Genomic DNA, 24,788 nt, shown 5'->3' with positions numbered 1-24,788 from the left:
GATGTGCAGGCTCTTGCAGCCAGATGTGCAGAAGATTGTATAGCTCTCCCCAACTTTTGGTAAATATATAGTGACTTGTTCAGGTTTACATTCCAGTTTTAGGTTTTGTGACCAACTGGAACTGGAGATTTTGGTGCAATAGATTAGTAATGTGACGTGTTTATGTTTTTAGCTTTTTAAATTTGCTATCATGAGCCTGTGGTACCAAATGGCAGGTGTAGACAATCATTAACTATTAGTTATCAGTACTTTGCAGTTAAGTAACATGGACTTGGTGACAGTGAACCGGGATGTAGATATTTTTAATGCTTTATTTGGGTGGATTAAATATGCTTTGTAAAGAGTTGTTAGGTGAGCTTCTGCATAAGTGAAATGTTACGACTATTTCTACTCTTGAATTGAACCTACCAGACCAAGTTAGTGTACATTCCAGAGGCATGTTCAGGACTCAAGCAAATTTTGCTATATTTCTCAAGTGTATGACATGCCCCTTATCCCCCCCGACCACCCAAAAAAGTTGATTTGTGTAATCCAGAGGATGAAGCCATTGGCAATTATAAGAATGTAACAAATCTGTTACAGTTTAAAGTTCGTATTGCATATTGTGAGACTACCTGCCATTTTTGTGTGTGTATCAAACACCGAACTGGTGGCTAATAAGCTGCTTAAAATAATCTCCTTATATAGTGAAACCTTGGTTCTCAAACGGCCATGTTTTTTAACGTTTCGGCTCCCAAACGAAAGAAGTAAATGCTCCGGTTTTCGAATGTTTTTCGGAAGCCAAATGTCTGACATGGCTTCCGCTTGAGTGCAAGAAGCTCTTGCAACAAATCGGAAGCTGCGCCTTGTTTGTCGAACATTTCGGAAGTGAAATGGGCTTCTGGAATGGATTACATTTGACAACCAAGATTTGATTGTATTTCAAATTATGTTGGCTCCATTCATGTAGGGGTGGTTTTCTGCAGCTGGCATTAGTCTCAATCATTAAGACTTAAATAACTCAAATTTTGGGAAACAGGCTACATCAGGTACTCTCCCCAGAAACTCTGTGGTTACTCAGTGTTTGAGTCCCCTCTTCCATGGTCGCTGCAGGTGGCTTTTGGCTCTTTTGAGTTCTGCTTTCTTTCCATCTGTAGGCCTGTGGTTGGAACTGTGTTTCCTTCAGTCTTTTTTTAATTTAATCCCTTACCTTCACTTTGCAAAATTAAAGGACTCCAGTTGTACATGGCTTTAACATAATAATACATTTCTCTATCTTTGTTATACAACATTGACTCATGCTCTGCTTCCAAGGGATACATGAAGGACTTGTTTTCTTGTGTCCTAAAGACCACTTTTCTTAAACAACTGGCAGCTTTTTGAAAATATTTTGGATTCTCTTTTCAAAGGGCTGTTCATGTTGCCATCTTTTAACTTCCCAGACTGTGTTCAGCTAAACTTCTTGTGAGCTAACTGACACATGGATGGACGTTGGAAATTTTGAAGACACTGTTGAAACAAGGATACTAAAAGTCTGGGTTTTCAGTCTTCCACAAGGATGTGTTGGGTGGCTTAAGTCACTTTTAATTCTGGTAATTTGCAAATGGGGCTTGTGCATATCGCTGTTGCACATGGAGCATCTGCTTGCTTCTCTGTGTAGAGTGGTTTTTATCTAAACTTTAAGCGATCCCCTCCCTCACTGGGCATTAATGTGGTGTTAGAAATGGAGTCTCTTGGATTGCAATCCTAAACGTGTCTACTCAGAAGTCTCATAGAGTTCAATGACACTTCCAGGCAAATGAGCAAAGGATTGCAGGTGCGTTTCATGACAAAAGCCCTGTTCAGCTGTGATAAAAATCCATAAATATAGCATGTGAGTGCCGCCCTGTCTCTGTCTCCCTCTGTAAATTGAAGGGCAGGTGTGCAAAGCGAGGAGCCCGCTTCTACGGGTGACTATTTCCTGTGCATTTTAGAATCCAGGTTTAACAAGATTCTACATCAGTCAAGGAGCCTCCATGCAGGTCCCCCCCTTTCTTGCATTATATTTTCAGATAGTCCCACCTGAAGAGGGCTAAAGTTGGCAGGAAATGGCAAAACTACCATCCTCACTAGGAAATAAAGCAGCTTATTTACAGATGTGTTTACTAAAGGTGGAATTGGTGGTGGTGGGACGACAAATTCTGAGCTGTTCCAGTCTTCTGGGTATAAATAATGCTTTTGCTTTTAATTTTAAAAATTGTCATGAGAAACACCCCTTTCCTTGTTTGAACTTGAGAAAAGTCCTATTTATGGTCCATCTGTCTTCACAAAACTGGCATAGTATCACTACCAAATGCATGAAACTGAAATGCACAAATGACACTCATTGTTCCAGCACAGAAAAAAGAAGTATCTGCTGTTACAATTGGACAATTACTTTTGTGAAACATGTTTATGGTGTGACATTGTGCAAAAAAAAAAAAGGTATGCTTTTGTGTATATTTGTACCACCACATTTCTTGCATCACTATCCAGTAACTTCAACAACAAGCTATTGTTAGCAAGAGTTGCCTTCTCTGTTTTTAAATATCATGGTTATGCTTTTTCTTTTCTTTTTACTGTTTACCCTCAGGCATCTTGCTTGTACTGAGCCCTCCTTCACTATTACTGGCAGCTATGTCTTCTGTAAGCATGGAGCAGAATGCTTATTCAGCCCTGGGATTAGACTTCCCCTAGAATTGACCAATTGGGACACAGGTGGCGCTGTGGGTTAAAGCCTCAGCGCCTAGGACTTGCCGATCGAAAGGTCGGCGGTTCGAATCCCTGCGGCGGGGTGCGCTCCCGCTGCTCGGTCCCAGCGCCTGCCAACCTAGCAGTTCGAAAGCACCTCCGGGTGCAAGTAGATAAATAGGGACCGCTTACCAGCGGGAAGGTAAACGGCGTTTCCGTGTGCAGCTCTGGCTCGCCAGAGCAGCGATGTCACACTGGCCATGTGACCCGGAAGTGTCTCCGGACAGCGCTGGCCCCTGGCCTCTTAAGTGAGATGGGCGCACAACCCCAGAGTCTGTCAAGACTGGCCCGTACGGGCAGGGGTACCTTTACCTTTACCTTAGAATTGACCAAATTTGGTGAGGGTCCACATCCTCCCTGCCTTTTGAAGCTTCTGGGGTTGGCACAATGGTAGCTGTAGTGCTAGACCTGTTGCTTGATGGGAAAATGGCTCTGGCTCAACTTCCCTCAGGGTCTTCTCCCACCTTTGAAATGTGTCTCCCCTGCCTGAGCTGCCAGGGCAGACGGGAATATAAGCAATTGAGACCACTCGCATTTTAGCCTACTGAAAACTGTCTATACCAGATTGGCATTAAATATGGCTTCTAGATGAGAAAGTTACCTTCTTGATGTGGGAGGCAGCATCACCTGAAGCATAAACTATCTACTAGTTTATGTTTGCATACTCCTGCCTCTTTGAAATATGTTGGTTTGTGACAGGCTAGGAGTACCAAAACGCTGGTGTAATACAAAGAGCAACATATAGCCTAAAGCCATAAAGCGCGAGTAACCAGACCAAGCATGGCAGTCTTTTGAGCATGACTGTTTAAGGCCCAGATACTTGAACAGGTTGGGGCTATAAACTCTTGACTCTGTTCCTCTATGTTGTTCCTATAATGTAAAGTTAAAGGTACAGGGAAGCTGCCACACTTAGCTTTTGTGAGCACTGAAATCACTTTAGATAAAAGCTTGGGGAAAAATAAGCTTGAAGCAATATGTGACTTAGAATGTGTTTTTAAATAGTGTGGTTTTTTTTCTAATGTTCTTGTGTTATTTATATTTAACTGTACTTGCCATGACTTTGTACATGTGAATAAAATCAATTTGGGGAAAAAACATTTTGAAAAAGCAGTTGTTGTGCTTTCTTGATAATGGTGAAATAGGTCTTATGACTCTTATGTAAGTTTTAGGGGCCTCGTGCCTCTGAGTCCTCTCAGTGGGTTGCCACCTTAAGGCTAGTAACTGCAAAAGACCATAGCAGGAATAGGGAACCTCTGACCTAGAGCCCAAATACAGCCCCCAAGCACACTATTTGGGCTCTGACCAGACCTGCTTGCACCTTCCTTGAGTTGTTTTTGGCTGGTTGTAATGTGTCCTTCCACTTTGACAACCCCTCTCGGTTGCCTGTAAGATAGAGAGGGATGCATAAGAATGTGTAGAAATTAACCGCCTCTCAGTCTTTTTTCTCTCTGCACCATGCATAATTTTATTCATCATGTCTCCTCTTTCCCTTTTCGCAAGCTAAAAACTCCCAATTGGCTTTTTGGAACACAAAAACTTTTCTTCATAGGGGAATTGATGCACCCTTCCTTGATCATTTTGGCTGCCCTTTCCTGAACCTTCCACCATAGGTTTAGAAAACTATAGTATTTATTCCCACAAAATGCACCACCTTGGATGGCTTTAAAAGATTAGTCAAATTTGTGGTGAATAAGGCTATGTTTTACCTCAGGCCTGTGGGTTGAATGTGGCCCTCCAGGCCTCTCTCCCTCTGGCATTCAGAATTCTTCTCAGGCCAGACCCCTCACTGGAACCACAAGTCATTTTGTGTGGCTGAAATGTGTTCTTAAATTCCACTAATTTCTCTTGTTTTGTCTGGATGGGTGATGCAGGTTTTGTGTGTGTTGAAACTAGCCTGCTGTACAAAGGCAAATGTTACATTGACTCTGGCCACTTTTGCCTCTGGCTCCATCTACCAATGCAGCATGGGCCTTAAAGGTTGCGCAAACTGGAATGTGGCCATTGGGTTGAAAAATATTCCCCACTATGGACACTAATTTTAAGCTGCTTTCAGACACAACTGAGCGACACTAGAAATCTAGACACCTCCCTCATACCCTTTATCTTTAGTGGTAGGCCCCTTTCCAGTCAGCAAAACAGTAAAAGATTGGATGGGCTAAGAAACTCCAAACATACTGGGAAATGCTTAAATGATTACTACATGTAAATAAGAGGTTTTTAGCGTGTCTATGGGTTTTGAAAAGCTTAGGGATAAATTGGACTAAGGGGAATGATCCAAGTACGGCTTCAAACAAGTGATCAAGTTAGTAGACTCACTTTCTGTTTTGGCATAGAATACCAGCTGTCTGAATAAACATGCCCAATAGGGGCTGTTAAGCCCCTCACCTTGTGGTTGCCAAGGCTTTGTCCCCTAAGTGAGCAGAGAACTGTAGCCTTGATGTAACACTGCGGAAAGATCTGACCATATATTGATCACCAAGTCTAGCATCCTAACTTACTACTAAGTAGATACAATAGCTCTGAACACCATTTACACTAAGGGGTTTTTCACCCTTCTGTTTGGTCCATGACTTCTAGGCATTGGTCCGAGAGATTTTTCTTTTCTCCCACTGTTTTCCCAGGCAAAACCTGATGTTTACTACTGAATCAGAGCAAACGCCATTTGGGTTTTCTGCAGCTTGGCGTTTGTTCCGATTGAGCAGTATACAGCAGGTTTTCCCTGGGAAAGTGGCAGGACAAAAGAAAGACCTCTCTGATCCATGCCTGGATGTCATGGGCTAAACAGAAGAAATCACAAGTCAAAGGGAAGTGTGTGGATGAGTCCTAAACTTGAGGTGGTATGGATTTTTGGTCTGCACTTTATGAGGGAGGCAACACTTCTTTGAAAAAATAACAAGACCAGGGTTACAGTACATATTTGTTACAATTTCCTTCCCACCTTAACTACTCATGTTTCCTAAAAAATAGATAAATATTTTATTTTTAATGTTACTTCTCTCCCCAAGATGATAAACGGATGTCTCATAATGTATTCATTACCTAAAAGCAGGGTAAGGACACATTAAAATTTGGGAAACTGGTGATATTTTTTCAGTTCTCCATAGAATATAGCTGGGTCAGCTTTGTAATATTAACAGGAAACATGCACTGGACAGTTGGTTGCTGGATTATTCAGTAAGAAACATAGAAAATCCAATTATTACTGTCCAGAAATAACCTAAGTAAGACCAAAGCTTAAAATCAGGGATTGCACATGAAACCATTTAAAATCACATAAGCTACCTAGCATACATCTATCCATCCATTAAAAATTGTGTGCTTGTTTCCACGGCAATCATGCCACTTTGTTTAAGCAAGTCATGATTTAAAGATTCTGAGCATTTAATGTATGGGGGTGTTGAATGCATGTAGATAAATAAGATTATTGATATTGTTAAAATTCTGAACATCTACCCTTGGCAGGACTGAGATTTCATAGAGATGCAACAGTGCACATTGGAGATGTTAACAATGCAGGAAATGGTGGATGTATGAAAAGGCTGATCAGCCAGGGAGCATAGCTTTCCACCCCTTCCACCCACACCCTCCCCAAGCCTGCCATGATTGAAAAGAAACCTACAGTAAATACATTTAAATAAAACCTTTTATTTAGTAACATTTCTCTGGTGACATTAAGCAGCATAGTAAATTCTTTATACAGTATAGAAGTCATGCATTTAAAGTTTAATGTATACTAACACTGTGTAAAAGCACTTTTATTTTTAGAAGCATTTAAATGCAAAGAGCATTTGTCTTGAGGCTCAACTGTAATAATACTCCTTAAGCTCCTGCAGTTCCAACTTGTGGAACCAAGCCAATACAGGTAGCAATCTAGCACAGTTCAACTGTATGGAATACAGTTCCTCCAACTCATGTTAACAAGGGTGTACAAGAGTACAGCTACAATTTTCAGAGTCTTGAAGTGTGACACTACACACTGCAAGGGAAACACGGGGTTCCAAACTCCATGTATCCCTTAGAAACAGTAATATAGTGAAGGCAAGCCTTTATAGACAACAATCAATGACCTGGGTGTCTCTAATCATTTCCTGAACCAACTTTCCTCCTCACAAAGCCTGGCTCTAATATTTAAATAAACCCAGTTTTGGGAAACAACCAGGAAGAAGTGTTGGGGGCAATCTGTGGGCACAGGAGGTATGAACTCTCATGAAATTTTCTGCAAAAACAAAAACTCATTCATGCTAATTTGCAGACACAAAATTTGGAAAGGAGCTCACAAATATTAGTTTAGAACTGAAGCCGCAGTACAGTTCTGCCTAAGGTAATTTTAGCCCCATAGAAATTTTAAGTTCCAATTGTCTTTCCCTTTATCAAAGATAAGCAAGTTTGTGAAGTGACATTTATTAGCTAAATCTGGAAACAAACAGCAAGACAGAGAGTTTATCGTGCCAGCATTTGCATTGATGTTAAAACAACAACAACAACAACAACAGATCACTGGAGGGAAGTAGAGGAAACAGAACTCCCTCAGAACACACACAACCCAAACTACCTAAATACAAACAGTAAGGCACAAGGCCTTGAGTTCCCCAACCAACTATAAAGGAGGCTAGCAATAGAGACAGACCAGTTTTTGTGCTGTAGTACTAACTACCAACCATTTACATCAGTCTATGCTAACCTGGCACCTTCCACATATTTTGGACTACAAGTCCCGCTGGTTAAGGCTGATGGAAGGCCTAATCCAAAACGTCAGTCAGGCACCAGGTTGGCCCAGGGTGATCCATGTCAATGAAAGATGTGTGGAAGATGAAAAGGGATTGTGGGAAAGAACTAAATGCAACAGGAAGATGTACAAAGACCTATGGAGTAAATACCTGAGTTTTCACTACATCATTAATCGATTCACAATTAATAGTAGCATGGCACCTCCTTTTTTCTGCTATTCCCTCCAGTTTGAGAGAGGGCAGAAGTACAGTAGTTACTGGGTAGGGGGTGGGAGGGAGGAGAAAGGGAAGCTTCAAGTATTATGTAGAAGACTAGGAACAAGTTACAAGTTGGACTTTAGGACTTACTGACTAAACTTCTTTGGATTTGTTGACATTAATAAATGTAACATTAGAAAAAGTACATAATAAAAAAACACACACACCAAATAATATTCTTTGAAAGTACGTCTGAACATTATAAGACATCCATGCAGTGCACCTCATAAACCCATGCTGTGAACCAAAAACGTTAATAGATACTGCATGCTAATCACTTTCTTTACTTTGAGTGGATGTTTAACTAGACTTCAAATTGACTTTTTTCCAGTACAATGCATGGAGGCATGTTATTTTGTTTACACCAGTCTACTTTATTTTTGGGAATTAACTTTTTGATGAATCAACCCCTTTAAGTTAAAGGTTCTCATTTACCTCAAAGGATTACAGTATCTATTTTGTATGCTAATGAGTAACGTGCTTGCAATCTGGGTCAATATTACTTTCCCTGAATGGTGGGGGGGGGAGAGGGGAGGGGAGGATGAAAAATGTACTCAAATGCCAACATTAAAATGTGTTTTTCATCTTGGATTAAAATGAATGAGCTGTCTCCCAACCATTATTTATTTACTGAAATGCAGCAACAGGCCTGGAGAGCTGGAGGACCGCCAGTTCCTGGATGAACTTGCCCATCAGTTAAGAGTCGTAGTCATGGGCCCTGCTCTGGGCATCCCTGCCACTGGAGCCTGACCTGTTTATCTAGGCTTATGGCATTCAGTTTACTTTGCTGACCTGTTCAGTTTTTGTCATTCGATGTGATGAGCTTTGGCTTGGCACAGGACTGATAGTTTTATTTGCATTATTTTAACTATTTTACCTGCACTGTAATGAAGCTTTGTTACTTTTATTTGCCATTATGTATTTATTGCAATTGTTTTTTCGAGTTGTTCTAGACCACTTATTAAATTGCCTTAAATGCAATTTATGAAAGAAAAGCAGCATAGAAACATCAGAGCAGCTATGTTCTAGAAAGGGTGCTTAAACCATGTCTTGTAGATCCTAACCCCAGTTGCTCTGTATAGTTTCTCCTCAAGGATGTGAAACTAGCTGAGACAGGAGGAGCTGGAAGCAGTGATTTTTATCAGAAAAATGTCTCACAGTTCCAATCAAATTCAGTCTCTCCTGCTGCCTGCATTTTGAGTAAATAAACATTCAAAAAAGAGACTGCTCATGTGTCTTGCCAACTTAGGCTCAATCAAATACTTATTTGACAATAATGTCAATGTTTGCCCTCACTGTGTAACATCCTCAGATATGATCAACCAAAATGTTTTAAGCAATGTACATCCTTAGTTAAAACTAACACAATCTAGCTCAAATAGCTATATTTACACCTCCCATATACCGCTTCAATGTTTCCGTATTTCAGAATTATCTGTGTATCAACAGTCATAAATGTTCATGTTCTGGAGTTTTTAGGTGTCAAGAACATTTAAAGAGGCTAATTCATTTTACTTTTACATACGCACACCTGTCTCTCTTAAGCAGTCAAGGTTTCATATTTCCAAGTGTCTCTATAGAACTCTCAGTTAGATACCATGAAGGCAGAGGGCAGTGTATATCTTTGACTAGTTGCTGCCATTTACTGTATTGTGTTTCTAAATTACAGAGTAAAAGAAGCTGACTGCAATGCATTACTACAGATTTTGAAGCAGTCTATACAACATATGCTACTTTTCATAACAAATTGCTTCTTTTTAAGGAGGATAACCTGAACAGAGTCTTAGGTATAGAAATTACTTTAATTTTAAAAAAAGAAGTTAGATAACGATGATTCACAACTTCAAACACTGTTCTAGAATGGCAAAACAAGTAGGCATTATCTTTTCCCCAAAACATAAATTTTCAGTTACAATTTCAGATGTAGAAAACAAGGATTTCCCAAGGCAAGATCAGACAGCAGTAAGCTCCTAAGATCACAAATGAATTGTATAGCCTACAGTTGTCAAAGTGATTGAAATACATTTAAGAATTGTCAGGAAACAGTTCAGTTATGCTTCAGTAAAAAACCCACAACATATTAGTAAACTTATGGCCTGTTTTTCAAAAAAATAAATCATATACCTTGTAGAATGTGGCAAATAAAACACTGACAATCAATGCCAGTAGCTTTCAATATCAAATCATAAATAAAAGCTATTGTACAAAAAAACAAAATAAAAACAAACCACCAAACATGATAAAGCCTACCAGTTACATTTCAGTTCTTATTTATAAAACAAACAAATGTTAGTGCAACAATATGTCAGTATATCATGCTTTGGAAATTTAATGACCACATTTTATATACACAGGATACAGCAATGTCTTAAACTGGAAGAAATGAGCAAAAATATGCAACAGAAAATTTTTTACATACTGATATTTTACTCTTGTCCACTGAATTACCAAATTTTATTTTTTGCAATCTTGCTGTGCCAAGTGCACACTTCTGGAAGCCATTTCACAGTACTTTTAAAAAATACCAGATGTGGTATGCTTTACTGAATAAAAAGCAGTTCTAAAACTGCAGTCTTGAAGCCATGGCAGTTGTTTCATTAATCGTCATTTTTAAGGACAGCTGAAAAAAATAAGCAGCATTTCGTGTTAAACAACGTAGGCATTCTATGCACACTTCAGGAACAAACTCTGTGTAATTTAGTGTGAAACCACAGAATTAATCTATTTTGTTTTTTGAGACAGAAACACAATTAAGCAGTCCTTCACAAGGTCATACAACATACACAGATTCTCCACCTTAGTGGATTTTTGTTATGCACTAAGGAAATGTTCTTGAGGAAAGGAGGGCTATAAATGAAATAAAACAATATTTCTCAAATTAAGAGGTTCGATATAGATTTGAATTTTCATTTCAGTGTAAATCGTTACTTGCAACAGGACTGACTTCTGAGTAGGAAATATTGGTTATAGTTATGCTGTTACAGATTTACATTGTTTTTACAAGGTGGATATCAAAAACATAAATCCTGACAGTAAAATGAACAAACAAACAAGCCCTTGGGACACACAGAAAACTTGAGGAAAACCACCCCACCTGTGGAGCTGGTGTATGGATTTTCCTTCCCTCAATAATCAGTATCTAAACGAAGATGCTGATCTCCAACTGCTAACACTTACCTCTTTCCTTGCTCAAATGAATGTTTCAGTTGTCTGTTCCTAACAGCCACATTCTTGAACACTTTGAGCTTGTGCTCTTCGTGGAGATCTCAGCTGTCTCAGGGCAGCATCTCCATACTGAATACCTGAGCCCATCCTTTCTGGATCCAGTTCACCTGATAAAACAAAACACCATTTGTTCTTACAGACGTTGTAATTACATTTAAATTCAAGGCTGTTCTCTTCATGAACATGTAATGTTAAAATTTAACTTTTGCTGAATGTAACAATAACAGTAGTCATGAAAAGTTGAGAGTGCTTTACACACAAACACATGTACATATGCACACAAATATAATTTGTCCTTTTTTTCTTTTACAGAGGGGTGCCTGTTTTATAAGTATTGGCAAGCAAACTTTTAATGGCCCTATCCATTATACAAGCTGCTGTGTCCTCCCCTTCCTACTAGTTGGAAGATGTACAGCAGGTTGGAAGCTAGATGTCAGAGGCTGAGAGGCTTCACACCCAAGAAGCCACTTCAGAGTTACAATATTATTAATAATCTAAATGTCAGACATCTCTTTCAATAATCACACATTTAGAAACATTTTACATTTTTACAGCAACCTGTAAAAAAATGCTTTGACAGCATCCCCTATCATTGGGTGATTATCCAATGATATACTCAAGCCAATCAATTTCAACGGGTCTACCCCACTGAAACTGCTGTTAAAAGGGTGCTAGTGGGGTGTTCAATGAAAAACAGTTACACCTCCTTTTGGATTGTGTTCTTCAGGGTCATTTGTACTTGCATTAAGGTATTTGACAAGTTAAGACACAGGTGAGAATTAGGTGACACTTTATGACAATAGAAGAACACATCTAGTTTGAGCGCAGTTTATCACATGTCAACATTTCACATACTCTAAAGTGTCTAATACTATAGAGGTGAAAATATTTTGAGATCAGAAACATGAACTGTGATTACCTGACTCAATTTTATTAAGTATTTTTCTGGCACACTGTACAAAGGCCTCTTCAACATTCTCCCCTGTCAATGCACTTGTTTCCAAGAACATAAGTTCTGAAACAAATATGAACAAAAAATATATTTGCAATCATTATTATTATTTATTGAAATTATGTATCACCCTATACTCGCAAGTCTCAGGGTGGTTCACAGGATAAAATCAGAATATAAAACCACAAAATACAGAATCAAAATAAAAACAACAACCCAATAATAACCCCCAACACATTTTAAAAGGGCATAGGATCGATCAATCAATCAATAAATCCATCAATTTGAAGCGATATCCTGATTCAGTCTTCCCTGATTAGTTGCCCTCCAGATGTTTCAGCAGAACACAACTCCCATCATTCCCAACCACTGGCTCTACTGGCTAAGGCTGAAGGGTGCTATAGCCCAAAATATATGTAGGGCACAGAGTTGAGAAAGGCTACCCCAAAGAACAGTCAGGGAAAGCTGGTCCAAAGAATGGTCAAAAAGCACCTGTTCCACTTCTGAAGCTACTAACCACATTCTGCCCTGTTTTTGCCACCTGTCCCCTACTGCACTCCTCCCCTAAGCACCTACTCCAAGCAAGAGAAGGGTTCCCAAACCACAGGAGTGTCTTTTCAGCTAACAACAAACCAAGATAAAAAACAATTAAACAAAATATTATCTATATCAAACAAAAATATGCAATGCATTCCTAGTTGTATCTGCCCCAAAAGCAAGTGCTGTCAAGTTGAATGGTGCTTACTCCTAGATATAGGATTGCAGTCTAAATTAAGCAACAGTAAACAGATAAGATGTAGCAGAATAACTTCAACCAGAAGAATACCCAAAGCACTGAACAATTCTAAAACAATGCAGTCATAAACTGGTTTCAAGACACCAACAAAGAGGCGTGCGGAAGTTCTCAGATAATTGGTATATGCCCAATGGACATATTACCCAATTACAACCACACCAAAATTGGGGGATGTTTCATAAAGAGTTGTCTTCCAACTTCTTCGTCCCATTTTTGGAGACTGAGCGGGTTGCAGAATGGGGCAAAAATGTTCACCCACTCAGAATGACAGAAGCACTGACCTCACTCTGACTTGACTTTACCCTCCATACTAGTAGCTTCCAATACCTGGGTGGGGAGGTCATAATTCCAAATGATGGGGAGTTGTGTTCCAAAATATCTAGAGGGCACCAGGATGGGGAAGGCTGATACAGACTACCACCAAACTCAGATAGGTCATGAAAAATACTTACCATTTTCTTGAGCAAACCTGGATGCTTCCAAGAAAGTGACTTCCCGATCTCCATCAAGATCCTTTTTGTTCCCACACAGTATTATAACAATATTCTGACTTGCTAGCATCCTCGCATCTGTTAGCCAGTTAGTAAGCGCATTGTAGGTTTCTCGACTGCACCACAAAAGGACAAATTATTAGATGTTAATAATTATACTTCCCCCTTAAAACTATGTTTTAATTATCCTAGCTAACTAGATAATTTACACAACAATAGTTCATGTTCACTTTGATAGAAGATCAACAAGCTGTAGTTTCTTTTGTCCATTGTAAAATACTACAGAGAAGTTATTGCCCAGCACATTTGGACCTGTGCCAGTGCACTGTGGACACTGAAAGCAAGGGCAAGTGTAACCAGTGAAACTTGCCCCTTATACAGTTGACTGAAACATTACAACAGACTTACTTTTTTTGTAGTGTGTGTGTATTTAAGTCTCCAAGAAAATCAGTTTTGAGTTAAAGGAACACCACTCTGTTTCTGAGGCATGCACTCTAAGACAACTGAAAGTAAGGGGGGCATTTCTATGAAGGAGTCACTGGTATCCAAGAAAGCTGACAGAAAACACCATCAGGAGTAAACGAAGCATGGTCCCCAGTGTTTCTTTTTCCAGAAAAAAATTGATTCCCAAGATGGCTAACGGTGATGGTCTCTCACAATCTCAAGAAGTCCTTGATGTGCAAGACTCCCACAGGATTCAGAAGAGTCCAAGTTTGGCATCATGGCCTAATATATGTATATACTGCAATCAGCTGCTGGTACCAGATATAAAAGCTTGGGCATAAATAAATTTTAAGGAATTTAAATTTAAATTTACAAATGGCTTGTGCATGTTGGGGATGGAGAGAGATGAACTAGGAAAGAGGCTAGTCTGGCTCCTAAGCCACTGAAGTCAGATTTTGTACTAGACTGAACTTAAAATATTTTTATATGTAGGGTGGTTAGAAAGGGGTTCTTTACTGTAAAATTAGACCCCCGTTTAAGATACAGCAGCTCAAATGAAATAGGGCTGGGAGCACACTTGTGTGAATTTTGTGTGCGTTACCTCAAGAAGCTATGAAAGCTGAACTTGTCCCATGATAATTGCTCTTATGTGATTAATTTATCTTGGCTGCAAGGATACAGCCTTGGTACCTAAGGATAACCACAGGAAGAGAAGAATAGTTTATCTGTACTTATATTTATAGCAGTTTTTCCTTTTACCTGGTGATGTCATAAACAAGTAAGGCACCCGCTGCACCTCTGTAGTAGCTTCGGGTTACAGACCTGTGAAGGAAAACATATACCACTATAAGTTGACAATAAGCTATGCTCTACACAGTGCTACAATTATGAACAATACAGAAGCTACTGTGTCTGCTTAACAAGGCAGTACAGTCATGATTGAGCCAAAGTTGAGCAGCTTTAAGCCTCATCAGTTTTGAGGGGGCATATATTAAAACTCTCCAGAAGAAATGAATGATTTAACAATACTTACTTTTGCCTAAAAGTTCTCCTATAGTCACAATATAACTGGATGTCACAGAACTAGTGAAACAGTAGCCAGTATCCAACAAACTTGCTAACAAAAAAGTCACATGCCACTTTCTTCAACTAACATGCCAACAAATTTCTGTGCTATGAAAATATACCTGAATCGCTCTTGTCCAGCTGTATCCCATATTTGTAGTTTTACATATTTGCCTCCAACATTTATTATCTTTGAACCAAACTCCACTCCTATAGTATGATTTGAGTCATCTTTGACTAGAATAGAAAAGGTGTCTATTAGTATTCAAGTACAATTTAAAGTACACAAGGATATTATATTAACAGTGACATTATTATTATTTATCCATAATTTGTTCTGTACAGGCAGCAGTGTATTTGTTAACTTAACCAAGGGGAATTTTTATGGTAAATTCACACACACAGAGAGACAGACGGTACTTTTCAACATATATTCAGGGGTATTAGAATATGCTTCTGTGAACACTTTGTGAATATGCTAGACAAGATATGTCAAAATGAAATGCATTATATAGTTGTGTGAATTCATTCAACATTGGATGGTGGGCTATGTGCATATACATATATATTTATATATACATATGCATGCACAAATATGACAATTCCCAAAATTTACTAGTAGCACGAGTCAAGGAAATTTCTTTATTTTGTGACAAAAAAAGCCTCCTTCTCACCCACCCCTAAGTTTTGTTAAGTAAGATTTATGAGAACATGCTATCAATACCCATGCTTGAAACTGTGGCTACCATGTTTTCATTTTGTGTAGGATCAAAATTTGTTATCACAGTGACACATAAATGGAATGTGTGAACTGACCAGAAGAGTCTGGAATCTGCCTTGATGGAGTGCCATTGTACTGGCAAGGGGTATTATGTAGAATGGTAATCTATCAAGTCAGCTCTTAGGGCTATCCTGAGCAGTTCACACACCCCATTTATGTATCACTGTGATAGCAAATTTTGATCCTATACACAATGAAAACATGGTAGCCATGGTGTTAAGGAAGATATTGATAGCATGTTCTCTTAAGCCTACATAGATTTGGGGTAGATAATACATACCGAGGAGTAAGCTACACTGAGTACAATGGGATTTATTTCCAAGGAAATACATGGACTGCATTGAACGTGTCCCTACTTATTCATACTACTGTCTAAGAAATGCCAGATCACTTCTGTCCAAAAAATGCTGTTAGCCAGGTTTTTATAAGGACCAATGTGGACCAGAGTTCTGTTGAGCAACCCCCACAAAAACCCCACCCCTAAGAACCCCACAACATCTGCATTATACTTACATTTCTTCTCAATAAATTGATGAAGCAAACAGGATTTGCCAGTGCCTGCATTTCCAATTACCAAAAACTTAAACAGGAAATCTGAAAATGATAAGACAACCAAATGAGCATCTTCAAATGCAAAAGAAACATGCTATTACTACTTTTTCCCTTTGTCATAAAAAGAAATCACAAGGACACAGAACAGATAAACTGCTTGCTATTCAGTGCCTGGCTTAGCAAGATATTGCAACAGAACAAAGGAATAAGTATGGCTATTTGTATTCTACACATGACATATGAATCTGTCTAAGACAAAATTCAGCATTTCAGATTTGAATTTTTCTCCCAGCCTTTGTAGTACTATTTTGGTAATAAAACAAGAGCTGATTTATTCCAACAATCTAGATTCTAAAAGCGTTGAATCAAACATTAAAAAAACCAACAGGACAGGTTCTCTGTGAGGCATAAGTAGCAAAGGACAAATAACATCAAGCTGGATTTTTCAGATACATACCCAAGTTTGGCATCTCTGAATGTCATGATAAAAAACTAACTGAAGTTATAATCCAATTCGGATGAATCAGCAGAAAAAATATCCCTTTCAAGTTTGCAAGGCACAATATGAAAAAGAGTAGGGCAGGGAGAGGAAGGACACAAACTAGCCAAAGCGAAGCACTTTTAAGTGGGATATTTATGCTTTTAAAACAGCAAACCTTTAGTAACACCTATAGCTGTGGCAGGGAACTTTTCTGCAGCCTGAGAAGTGCATTCCCTCATATGCAGCCATTCAAGGGCCACAGGCCAGTGGTGGATGGGGCCAGAGGAAAAATTGGGAGGCACAAGGGATGTTATTTTTACTATTATATAGTAGGTAATGCTCCTGTACCCAAAAACTAGAGGTTTCTACACACACACACGCCCACATCTTTTGGTCCTCTATGAAGGTACCGTAAATAAAAGGAATGTGACCTGAGGAGGGCATAGCGTGGGAGAATTTTGATGGCTGGACAGAGGTTTGGAGGGCTGCATTTGGGCCTGCAGCCTGAGGTTCCCAACCCCTGATCTATGGGATCTTCAGATCTTTCGCAGTCTGAAGCTATCTGATCACCAAACTTCTCGATTACGTCACATTCAAAACTGGCTTACTCTATACATACAAAGTAAAGTTTCTCTTGCAAATATGAAAAGGCTATCAGCAATGCCTAAGCAGTAATTTCTAAACTTTCCCAACATGCTCAAATCCACACTGCAGATAATATATTCTTTTTACAACTGGGGGGGTGGGATCATAGTGCTATAAAGTAGCATAGGCTCATGTGAATCGGATGTTAACCTGAAACTAGCTATTGTTATTCTAAACAACTGTGGGGAAAATTGTTTGCATGTTTTACTTCTGGCACAGTGTAGTGAAAGCAATTCACATGCCAGTTATTTCTTCAACTTTACTTGCAGCTTCTTTTTTCTAGATGAAACAAAAAACTAAAAACAAAGCCATGAAAGGCACTTCATTATAGGGCTGATTTTCTCTTTCTTCCTCACTGACAAAGAAGCTTTGAGCTCCAAGATTTGTTGAGCTGTCTGGCCTCTCACCCTAGAGAAGACTGTTGTTACTAGGAATGACCGAAGACAAAAATGCAGCCAAGAAGAGACCCACAGTCACTATTATCACAGCCAATCTTGAAACATTAAGGGCTATCTAGAGGCAAGAACCTCATAACACAAATGTGAATGCTCTGAAATACACAACTATCAAAGCTTTAAGGATGCAATAAATGAGCATTAAAAATTATTGATTCAGGGTAGCTTTTATTCTTCAGTTGTTTTGAGAAATTAAAAATCCAACCATTACTTTTCCATGTTGTGTTTGGAGTGTACAAAGGCTCTATTATATTGTAAAGGTAAAAGGACCCCTGACCATTAGGTCCAGTCGTGACCGACTCTGGGGTTGCGGCACTCATCTCACTTTATTGGCCAAGGGAGCCAGCGTACAGCTTCCGGGTCATGTGGCCAGCATGGCTAAGCTGCTTCTGGCGAACCAGAGCAGCGCACGGAAACACCATTTACCTCCCCGCCGGAGTAGTACCTATTTATCTACTTGCAGTTTGATGTGCTTTCGAACTGCTAGGTTGGCAGGAGCAGGGACCATGCAACAGGAGCTCACCCCGTTGTGGGTATTCGAACCACAGACCTTCTGATCGGCAAGTCCTAGGCTCTGTGGTTTAACCCACAGTGCCACCCGCGTCTATCTATTTAGTAATTCTCAAAAATATTCCACTCTGTGGGCAATATAACAATTCCCCTAATAATGGTAGAATTAGACTAGATCTGATGGTAGATGTAAACTGAAAAATCAATCTTTTGTGCATGTACTATGGATCAGCAAATAAGAATGGCATCTAAAAATGAATGCAGTACAGTACTTCATCTCCTGCAGTATTCTTTCACAGATTTTCTTTATTTGGCGTAGATGTATTACTGCTTTTATTCCTATGCACCTACAAAAAATATTTTCTACCTGGAGTATTTTAAAAGGAAAAACAAGACAATTACCATGAAAAAAGAAACTAACAATTTAGTAATCTCATCAGGGAAATTAGGGCAGGAAGATCTCAACAAAAAGTCTCAAAGAAAGGGGAAGTAAAAATATATTTTTAATTGCAGAATAGTGAAGCCCAGAAAACAAGTTATTATGCCTGAGATATTCCAAATCATGGAGGCTCAAAATGGAGTATACTCTTCCTGCATCTCTGCCTCTTCTTTTATGCTGCCCTAAGTTTCTTCCCAGAAGCTCTTCAAGTCATCGTTCAATACATAATGAAGTTTATGGGATACTGCCAAAAGATAATGGTTTGGTATACAACAACCAGAATTTTTCACTTTATTTTAAGAAAATGGGTTTGACTCAAGCAAAAAAAAAAGCACCAACAGTAGAAGTGCAAACAAATTGGGTCCCAGCAGCTACTAGAAAGAAACAAGTTCCTCAATTAAAACAAAGGTGCTGCTAATCAGGAAGTTTAACTATGATGTGTAGCAGAAGAGTACAGTAAGCCTTTAGCTAAAACCATACATGCTCTTGATAACATGACCAGGGACCATCTGCTGCTATGTTGCTAGCATACACTACAGCTTGCGTTCAGTAAGGGGCATGCAACCAGTATGTGGTTGCTAACTCAAGAGAGCTCCCTGAACTTGGTGTCTTTATAGATGTAAATGGTATTACTTTTCCTATCCTTATTTTTTCACTAGCTCACTGGCTTAATCACACACCTGTAGTATGATTTCTTGTAGCATAGAGTTTCTCATAAACTACAGCTGTTAACTCTCCTAGTTTTGCATTATTTAACCCATTTTCCAGATTTGTAGAAATATGTACATTACTTGCTCCTTTATAAACATGCGGCAATTATTCACTTGGCCCTGGTATAATTCTCTTCATTTTTTTCAGGCTGAATAGCATTGCACTAGCTTCTCCAATCTGCTACACATAAATTCCCATCAGCTCCCGCTAGCACTGCTGGGGTTGTTGGGAGCTGTAGTCCAAAATACCTCTTGAGCGTCTTTGTAAATGAAATTGTATGCATCAGGCCTAGGCAAACTCAGCCCTCCAGATGTTTTGGGACTACAACTGCCATGACCCCTAGCTAACAGGACCAGTGGTCAGGGATGAATGGGAACTGTAGTCTCAAAACATCTAGAGGGCTGAGTATGCCTATGCCTGGCATACATCATACAACAAATATGGAGCACCAGTATGTTTAAGCATGTAGTGAAGCATAAGCTGAGCACTGACAAAGATTGAGAACTGTGATCATTTACCAACAGATTAGATTGACTGCAGTCTTGAGATAAAGAGCATATGCAGCCTTGGCTCCAGCTTTTGTCCCCAAGTAAAAAACGCTGCTTTTAGAGCATTTAATCTAGATTTGTCACATAGGATAGGCCTTCTTTCTTTTTTCAAAATCTGGGTGTAAGCAGATGCTATTAGTTCAGCAACACTGCTTAATGTTTCCCATGAATTTCCTAGTTTTTCTGTTTATTTATTCCAGTTGCTATTCACACAGAAGAAAATTCTCCCACTAATGTTACTTTCCCCATAGCAAAAACCATTACCTCTCAGAAGCAGCCCTACATACAGCACCATACATGGCTCACTATTGCCTCACAGTCTGGCCTAATACAAGTCGTGACAGCATCCCTTCAAAAAGGTATGGTAGAAATTTAAGAAATTGGTTCCAAAATGCATGCATGGCCTAATGTGGGTATCAGGTTAGAAAATGGTTAGAAACTGCTGATCTATAATAGCACAGACATAAAAATGATAGCCTACCTAACATGCTTGCTGTGAGTGTTATATAAAGAAGAGAGAAAGCTATATGAAGGGCTTTAATGTGCCAATTACAATTGCATAGGTTAAGATATATGTTTAAAAAGCACACGTAGTTCTTGAAAAAAGCCAGTGATCCATACAGCCGAAAAGCCGAGGACCTGTATGCAACACCACTACTACCTGGTTTCTCCATTCCTCCTTGTCTACACATGGGTACCAAATACAGGGGAAAGCAGGGAGGGAGGAGGGAGGGGCGAATACGAAGACATCTGCAAGGGCCTCCCCTGTGCAAGGTGTGCGTACCCACAAGCAATACTGGCTCTGTCCTTGCATTGATTTCTTTGATTTCTAATGCTGCGCGGCCGTTCCCCGCCCTGGGCCCCCACGAGAAGGGCAGGCAACAAATGCTATGAATTCTGCATAAACGGGGGCGAGAGAAGCAATAACGCCGCGCGCGCTTGTGCCATGTCCGTCTCCACCGCATCACGCCGCAGGTCCGAAGCGGGCCCGCGGGCGCCGTGTGCGGAAAGAGAGCGCCCACCTCCCTGAAAACAACCCCTCCCTTCCCTATCTCTACAGGCACAGCCGCCGCCCGCAGCCCCGCTTCACCTCAGAGCCCGAGTACCACCCACCCAGCCCCGCCAGCCCAGCCCCTCCCTACCGTACGTCTCCGACATGGCTGTCTGCGACATTTTCCGAGCGACGCGGCCGCCCCTCTGCCCGCCACCGCCGTTGCCGTCGCCGCTCGGGGGCAACGCAGGACCTCGAGGCACCTCAGGGAGGCCGCAGCCTTGAGAACGGCAAAACACCTCCGGCGGCGGCAGCGGCGGCGGCGGCGGCGCTGCTCCCCCTCCCCTCGGGCGGGGGGGGGAAGGGGAGGGGTGAGGAGAGGGAGGGGGAAAGCGCCTCGGCCAGCCACCCAGCGGCTCGAGAGCGCGTCTCACGAGGTCTGCGCCTGCGCAGGCGGCGGCTCCGCCCTCTCTGCCCGGACCTTTGGCAGCGGAGCGGCCCGCAACAGTGCGCAGGCGCGTCGGCGCGCCAACGGCTCCCTCACCAAAACAAAGCGCACGTGCGCGGCGGGGTTTGAAAGCCGACGTCTCGGAGGACCTCGCGCCTCGCAGTTGCGCCTGCTTTTCGTTGGGTTTTGGAGCGGAAGCCTCTGGCTCCATCTTGGTAGCTGGAAACGAGAGACAGTGAAAGGGATTTAGGGCTCCCCAGGTTTGGGGTATAGCTATGTGTCCTGCTTTGTAGAGGACAGGCCTCTTTATTTTTGAAGGGCTGTCAGGTGACCGTTTGATAAATTGTAATTCTGTTTAAATTACAGTACATTATTGCATCTACATTAAAAAATACAAATTGGTCTCCCCCTTTTTAAAGTGATTTTCAACTGTCCACCCTACCCAGGTTCGGTTTGTTGGGATACTGCCAGGGAGATAAAGCCCATCATGGCCCCCACGTCTCCTCCGGACGATCCATCGATCTCCCGTAGATACAGTATCAGCAATTAGTGACACGAGCTCCAGAAATAGCTTGCCACATTCCAGAGCTGATGCACGCTCTATCAGCAGAATTCGCACAGCGAAAGATGCACACAGGAGAGCATTATTTAGAAGTTTATTAAGCGTTGGTCAGAACAAAGGAAAAAACATGACTGCCTGCTTGCGTGTTCTGGCACACACAGAGAGACAACAGCTCTATCAAAACAGAAACATCCTATGAACAGGAAATACGCAGACTCTGTGACTCACAAAGCCTGCTCCCTTTTAAGGTGGAACGGAAATATCCTAACACGGTTAACCCTTGGAAAACCAAGAACTCCTCAACTTTATTATGCTGTATGTTAAAATAACTTTATTAACCTACATTAGGTGCTGCAAGACTTGGTTGAGTTGAATGTGTGTTTTTAAGAACAAATTTGCTGTTAGTCCTTTGAAGGCCTGAACTTGTGGGGGTTTCTCTTAATTACTGTTTTCTGTTTCTTGGTTGGTTGGTTGGTTGTTTAGCAATCTGTTTCCTGCCTTTTCGCCACAAGAACCCCAAGCCTTCTTAAAAACACAATAAAAATATGCAAAGTGTAAAATCAAGTAAAAGGGGGCATTTCTTTGTTTAATGATCAAACTGTGGAGTTTGCCACTACATGATGTGATGACTATTGACTTGTATGTCTTGAAAAGGGAATTAAGCTAATGGAGAATGAGGCTATCAGTAGTGTGTACCACTGAAGTCTATATGTTCCTTCCAGTATCAGAGGTAGTATGTCTCAGAATACCAGTTTTTGGGGAATGTATAAAGGAGAGTGATATTGCAATCACATATTGCAATAGGTTACTGGGGACAGAACGTTGGGCTGGATGGATATTTTCTGAGAAGTAAACTAGACAGATCAGTATTATTTAAAGGTGCCATGAAGAGTGTAAAAAGAGCCCTTCTGGATCAGACCAAAGCTCTGGCCTCCAAATCCAGTCTGAAACCACTCATTCTTGCTCTGTTCACCACTGCTTTGTTTCCTGATTTTGCCTCCACACCAGCTTCCTTGTTACTGAGGGCTCATTCACACTTCTGCTTGTGTCCCAGAGGTTTTCTGCTTGACCTATGCTTTTTAGGCATGGCTCTGATAAGTTTCCCCCTTGCCCCAACTCCTTTAAAAGGTAAAAACCTCTCTTTAGCAAATAGCAATACATCAGAGCAAATGCCAATCCAGGAAAAACCTGAATTGCCATTTGTTCCTGCTGAGTTCTAAAGTGTGGTTTTCCCCAGGGGAATGCAGTGGGAAGAGACAGTGTGGATAAGCCCTGCCTCCAGCTAACACTGTAATGGTCATTGCAACTTCTTGCCAACACTGTTGCTACTTTTTATTGCTATGTACTGTACTTTCATGCCAGTTTTAGCTTTTATCGCCCTAAATTCTTTAGGACCAGCTATGTGAAGGACCACCTATACCCAAATATGCCTACCAAAGCCTTAAGATCAGCATTTGAGGCCTGCTCTGCTGTAAGTTGTAAAGAGGTGGATGCAGCAAAAGTTAGGCCTGTCAGGGAAGAACTTTTGACCCAGATTTCCAGGGCCTGCAGAATGAGCAGGAGGGACCCCAAATGCAGCAGGACTGACTTACCTGTTTTGAAGCAAGTATTACCACAGCTTACCATCAAAAAAGGACTTTCCCCAGTCCAGAGTCTAAAAAGATGTAACAGCACCACTGGAGCTTGGAACACATGCATTATTGAATAGAAGTGTGTTCACTGGGAGCAGGGAGATAGTTTGTGAATGTATTTGCCAGTAATACAGTTTAGTTCCATACCTCCAGCAAACCCCATATTTACTAGTATTCCTCGGGAACAAGCTATTTTTTAAGAGAAAGCTTACTCCATATCTCTGACCATCCTGAGGGTGGCACCATACTGCTGCTTCTGAAAGGCACTCAGGAATTCTCATAAAACTTTCATGTGTGTGAGTGCTATTATATTATGAGGGAAACAGAAGAAGATTACTTGTAATGCTAATGTGGGTGGGTGGGGTAAGTTGCTTATATCAGCTGATGCTCCAGCAAATGCTTCCACGCTGGGGGAAATGGCCTCAGTGGGGCAATTGCAGAGAAGAATCAGTGGACCTAGAACAGGGGTTGGCAAGGTTTATCTTGCCTGGGCGGATTGGTCCTGCGGAGATCCCTCTGTGACTTCGGCACTGCAGAAGCGAGTCCCCATACCACACTGCGCCCATATAGTGCAGTGCGCGAGCAGGCAGCTCGGTTCGGGGGCGGCTCATGGGCCGGTCAAACGACCTCCACAGGCCGCTTCTGGCCCATGGGTCTTAGGTTGCAGACCCCTGATCTAGAAGGAATTGGCCATCCCCTTTGCTTCCTCCCTGCTTCAAGTGCTCCCATCCCTACTTTCCTTGCTATCTCAGCTGAGATAGGGTTAGGTTTGTGTTATGTACTGAATTGAATAGGATCCAAACTGCAGCAGTCTGATTGGTCCTAGAACAATAGGATCCAAAAGGCAGCAGTCTGATTGGTCCTAGAACAATAGGATTCAGAATGCAGCAGTCTGATTGGTCCTAGAACAATGCAGCAGTATGATTGGTTGGCAGGAACCACCCAATCATGCTCCAGATAGAAGTGAATCCACAACCTGATTGGCTTACAGTAGAATTCTGGAATTAGCCAATCATGTGCAGCCCATTGTGTAAATAATGTATATAAAGCAGATACTTTGAGGGGACATTCATTCATTCCTCCTCACCACTATGAGCTGAATAAAGAGCATGAAATCACTTTGTGACTCTGAGTATATTTCAGTTTGGCTCTGGAACTTTTCCTTTTGTGGCATCTGTAGAGATTACTATGGTTAGTCCTCTGTGTACATAAGTGACTGAGAAAATTCAGTCCTGTTTCTCACAAGCAGACAATGAGATGGCAAACCCATAACACTTTACTGTGTCATTTCAAACAGAAGGCAGTGTCTCAATGTAAAACTCCTGACC

The 24,788-nt window shown here is 40.9% G+C and overlaps 1 protein-coding gene and 1 long non-coding RNA gene across 2 annotated transcripts; one reads left to right on the top strand and one right to left on the bottom strand.

The window, feature by feature from the left end:
* Positions 1-1,022: 1,022 nt before the first annotated feature.
* LOC309367559 lies at positions 1,023-7,220 on the top strand. The gene is made up of 2 exons (XR_014167212.1): positions 1,023-2,715; positions 3,092-7,220. It is a non-coding gene; the product is annotated as an uncharacterized lncRNA (long non-coding RNA).
* On the bottom strand, positions 6,374-21,240 carry RAB4A (RAB4A, member RAS oncogene family). The gene is made up of 8 exons (XM_081906976.1): positions 20,971-21,240; positions 16,001-16,081; positions 14,829-14,943; positions 14,401-14,463; positions 13,159-13,313; positions 11,878-11,973; positions 10,911-11,065; positions 6,374-10,353 (listed from the first exon to the last, which is right to left on the bottom strand). Exons 1-7 carry the CDS (start codon positions 20,999-21,001, stop codon positions 10,950-10,952), a joined length of 657 nt encoding a protein of 218 aa, XP_081763102.1. The 5' UTR covers positions 21,002-21,240; the 3' UTR covers positions 6,374-10,353; positions 10,911-10,949.
* Positions 21,241-24,788: the final 3,548 nt, after the last annotated feature.

The sequence above is a fragment of the Podarcis melisellensis genome, assembly GCF_964234715.1.
Source record: "Podarcis melisellensis genome assembly, chromosome: 3".
NCBI lineage: Eukaryota > Metazoa > Chordata > Lepidosauria > Squamata > Lacertidae > Podarcis > Podarcis melisellensis.
This window is presented reverse-complemented; position numbering and strand designations above follow the sequence as displayed.

What these genes read in the sequence shown, in the direction of transcription:
- RAB4A (XM_081906976.1), bottom strand. Translation starts at nt 21,001, where the DNA reads ATGTCGCAGACAGCCATGTCGGAGACGTACG. An exon ending in TCAATTTATTGAGAAGAAAT is followed by an intron (nt 14,944 to 16,000) that starts GTAAGTATAATG and finishes TTTCTATTCTAG; the next exon opens with TCAAAGATGACTCAAATCAT. An exon ending in GCTGGACAAGAGCGATTCAG is followed by an intron (nt 14,464 to 14,828) that starts GTATATTTTCAT and finishes TTTCCTTCACAG; the next exon opens with GTCTGTAACCCGAAGCTACT.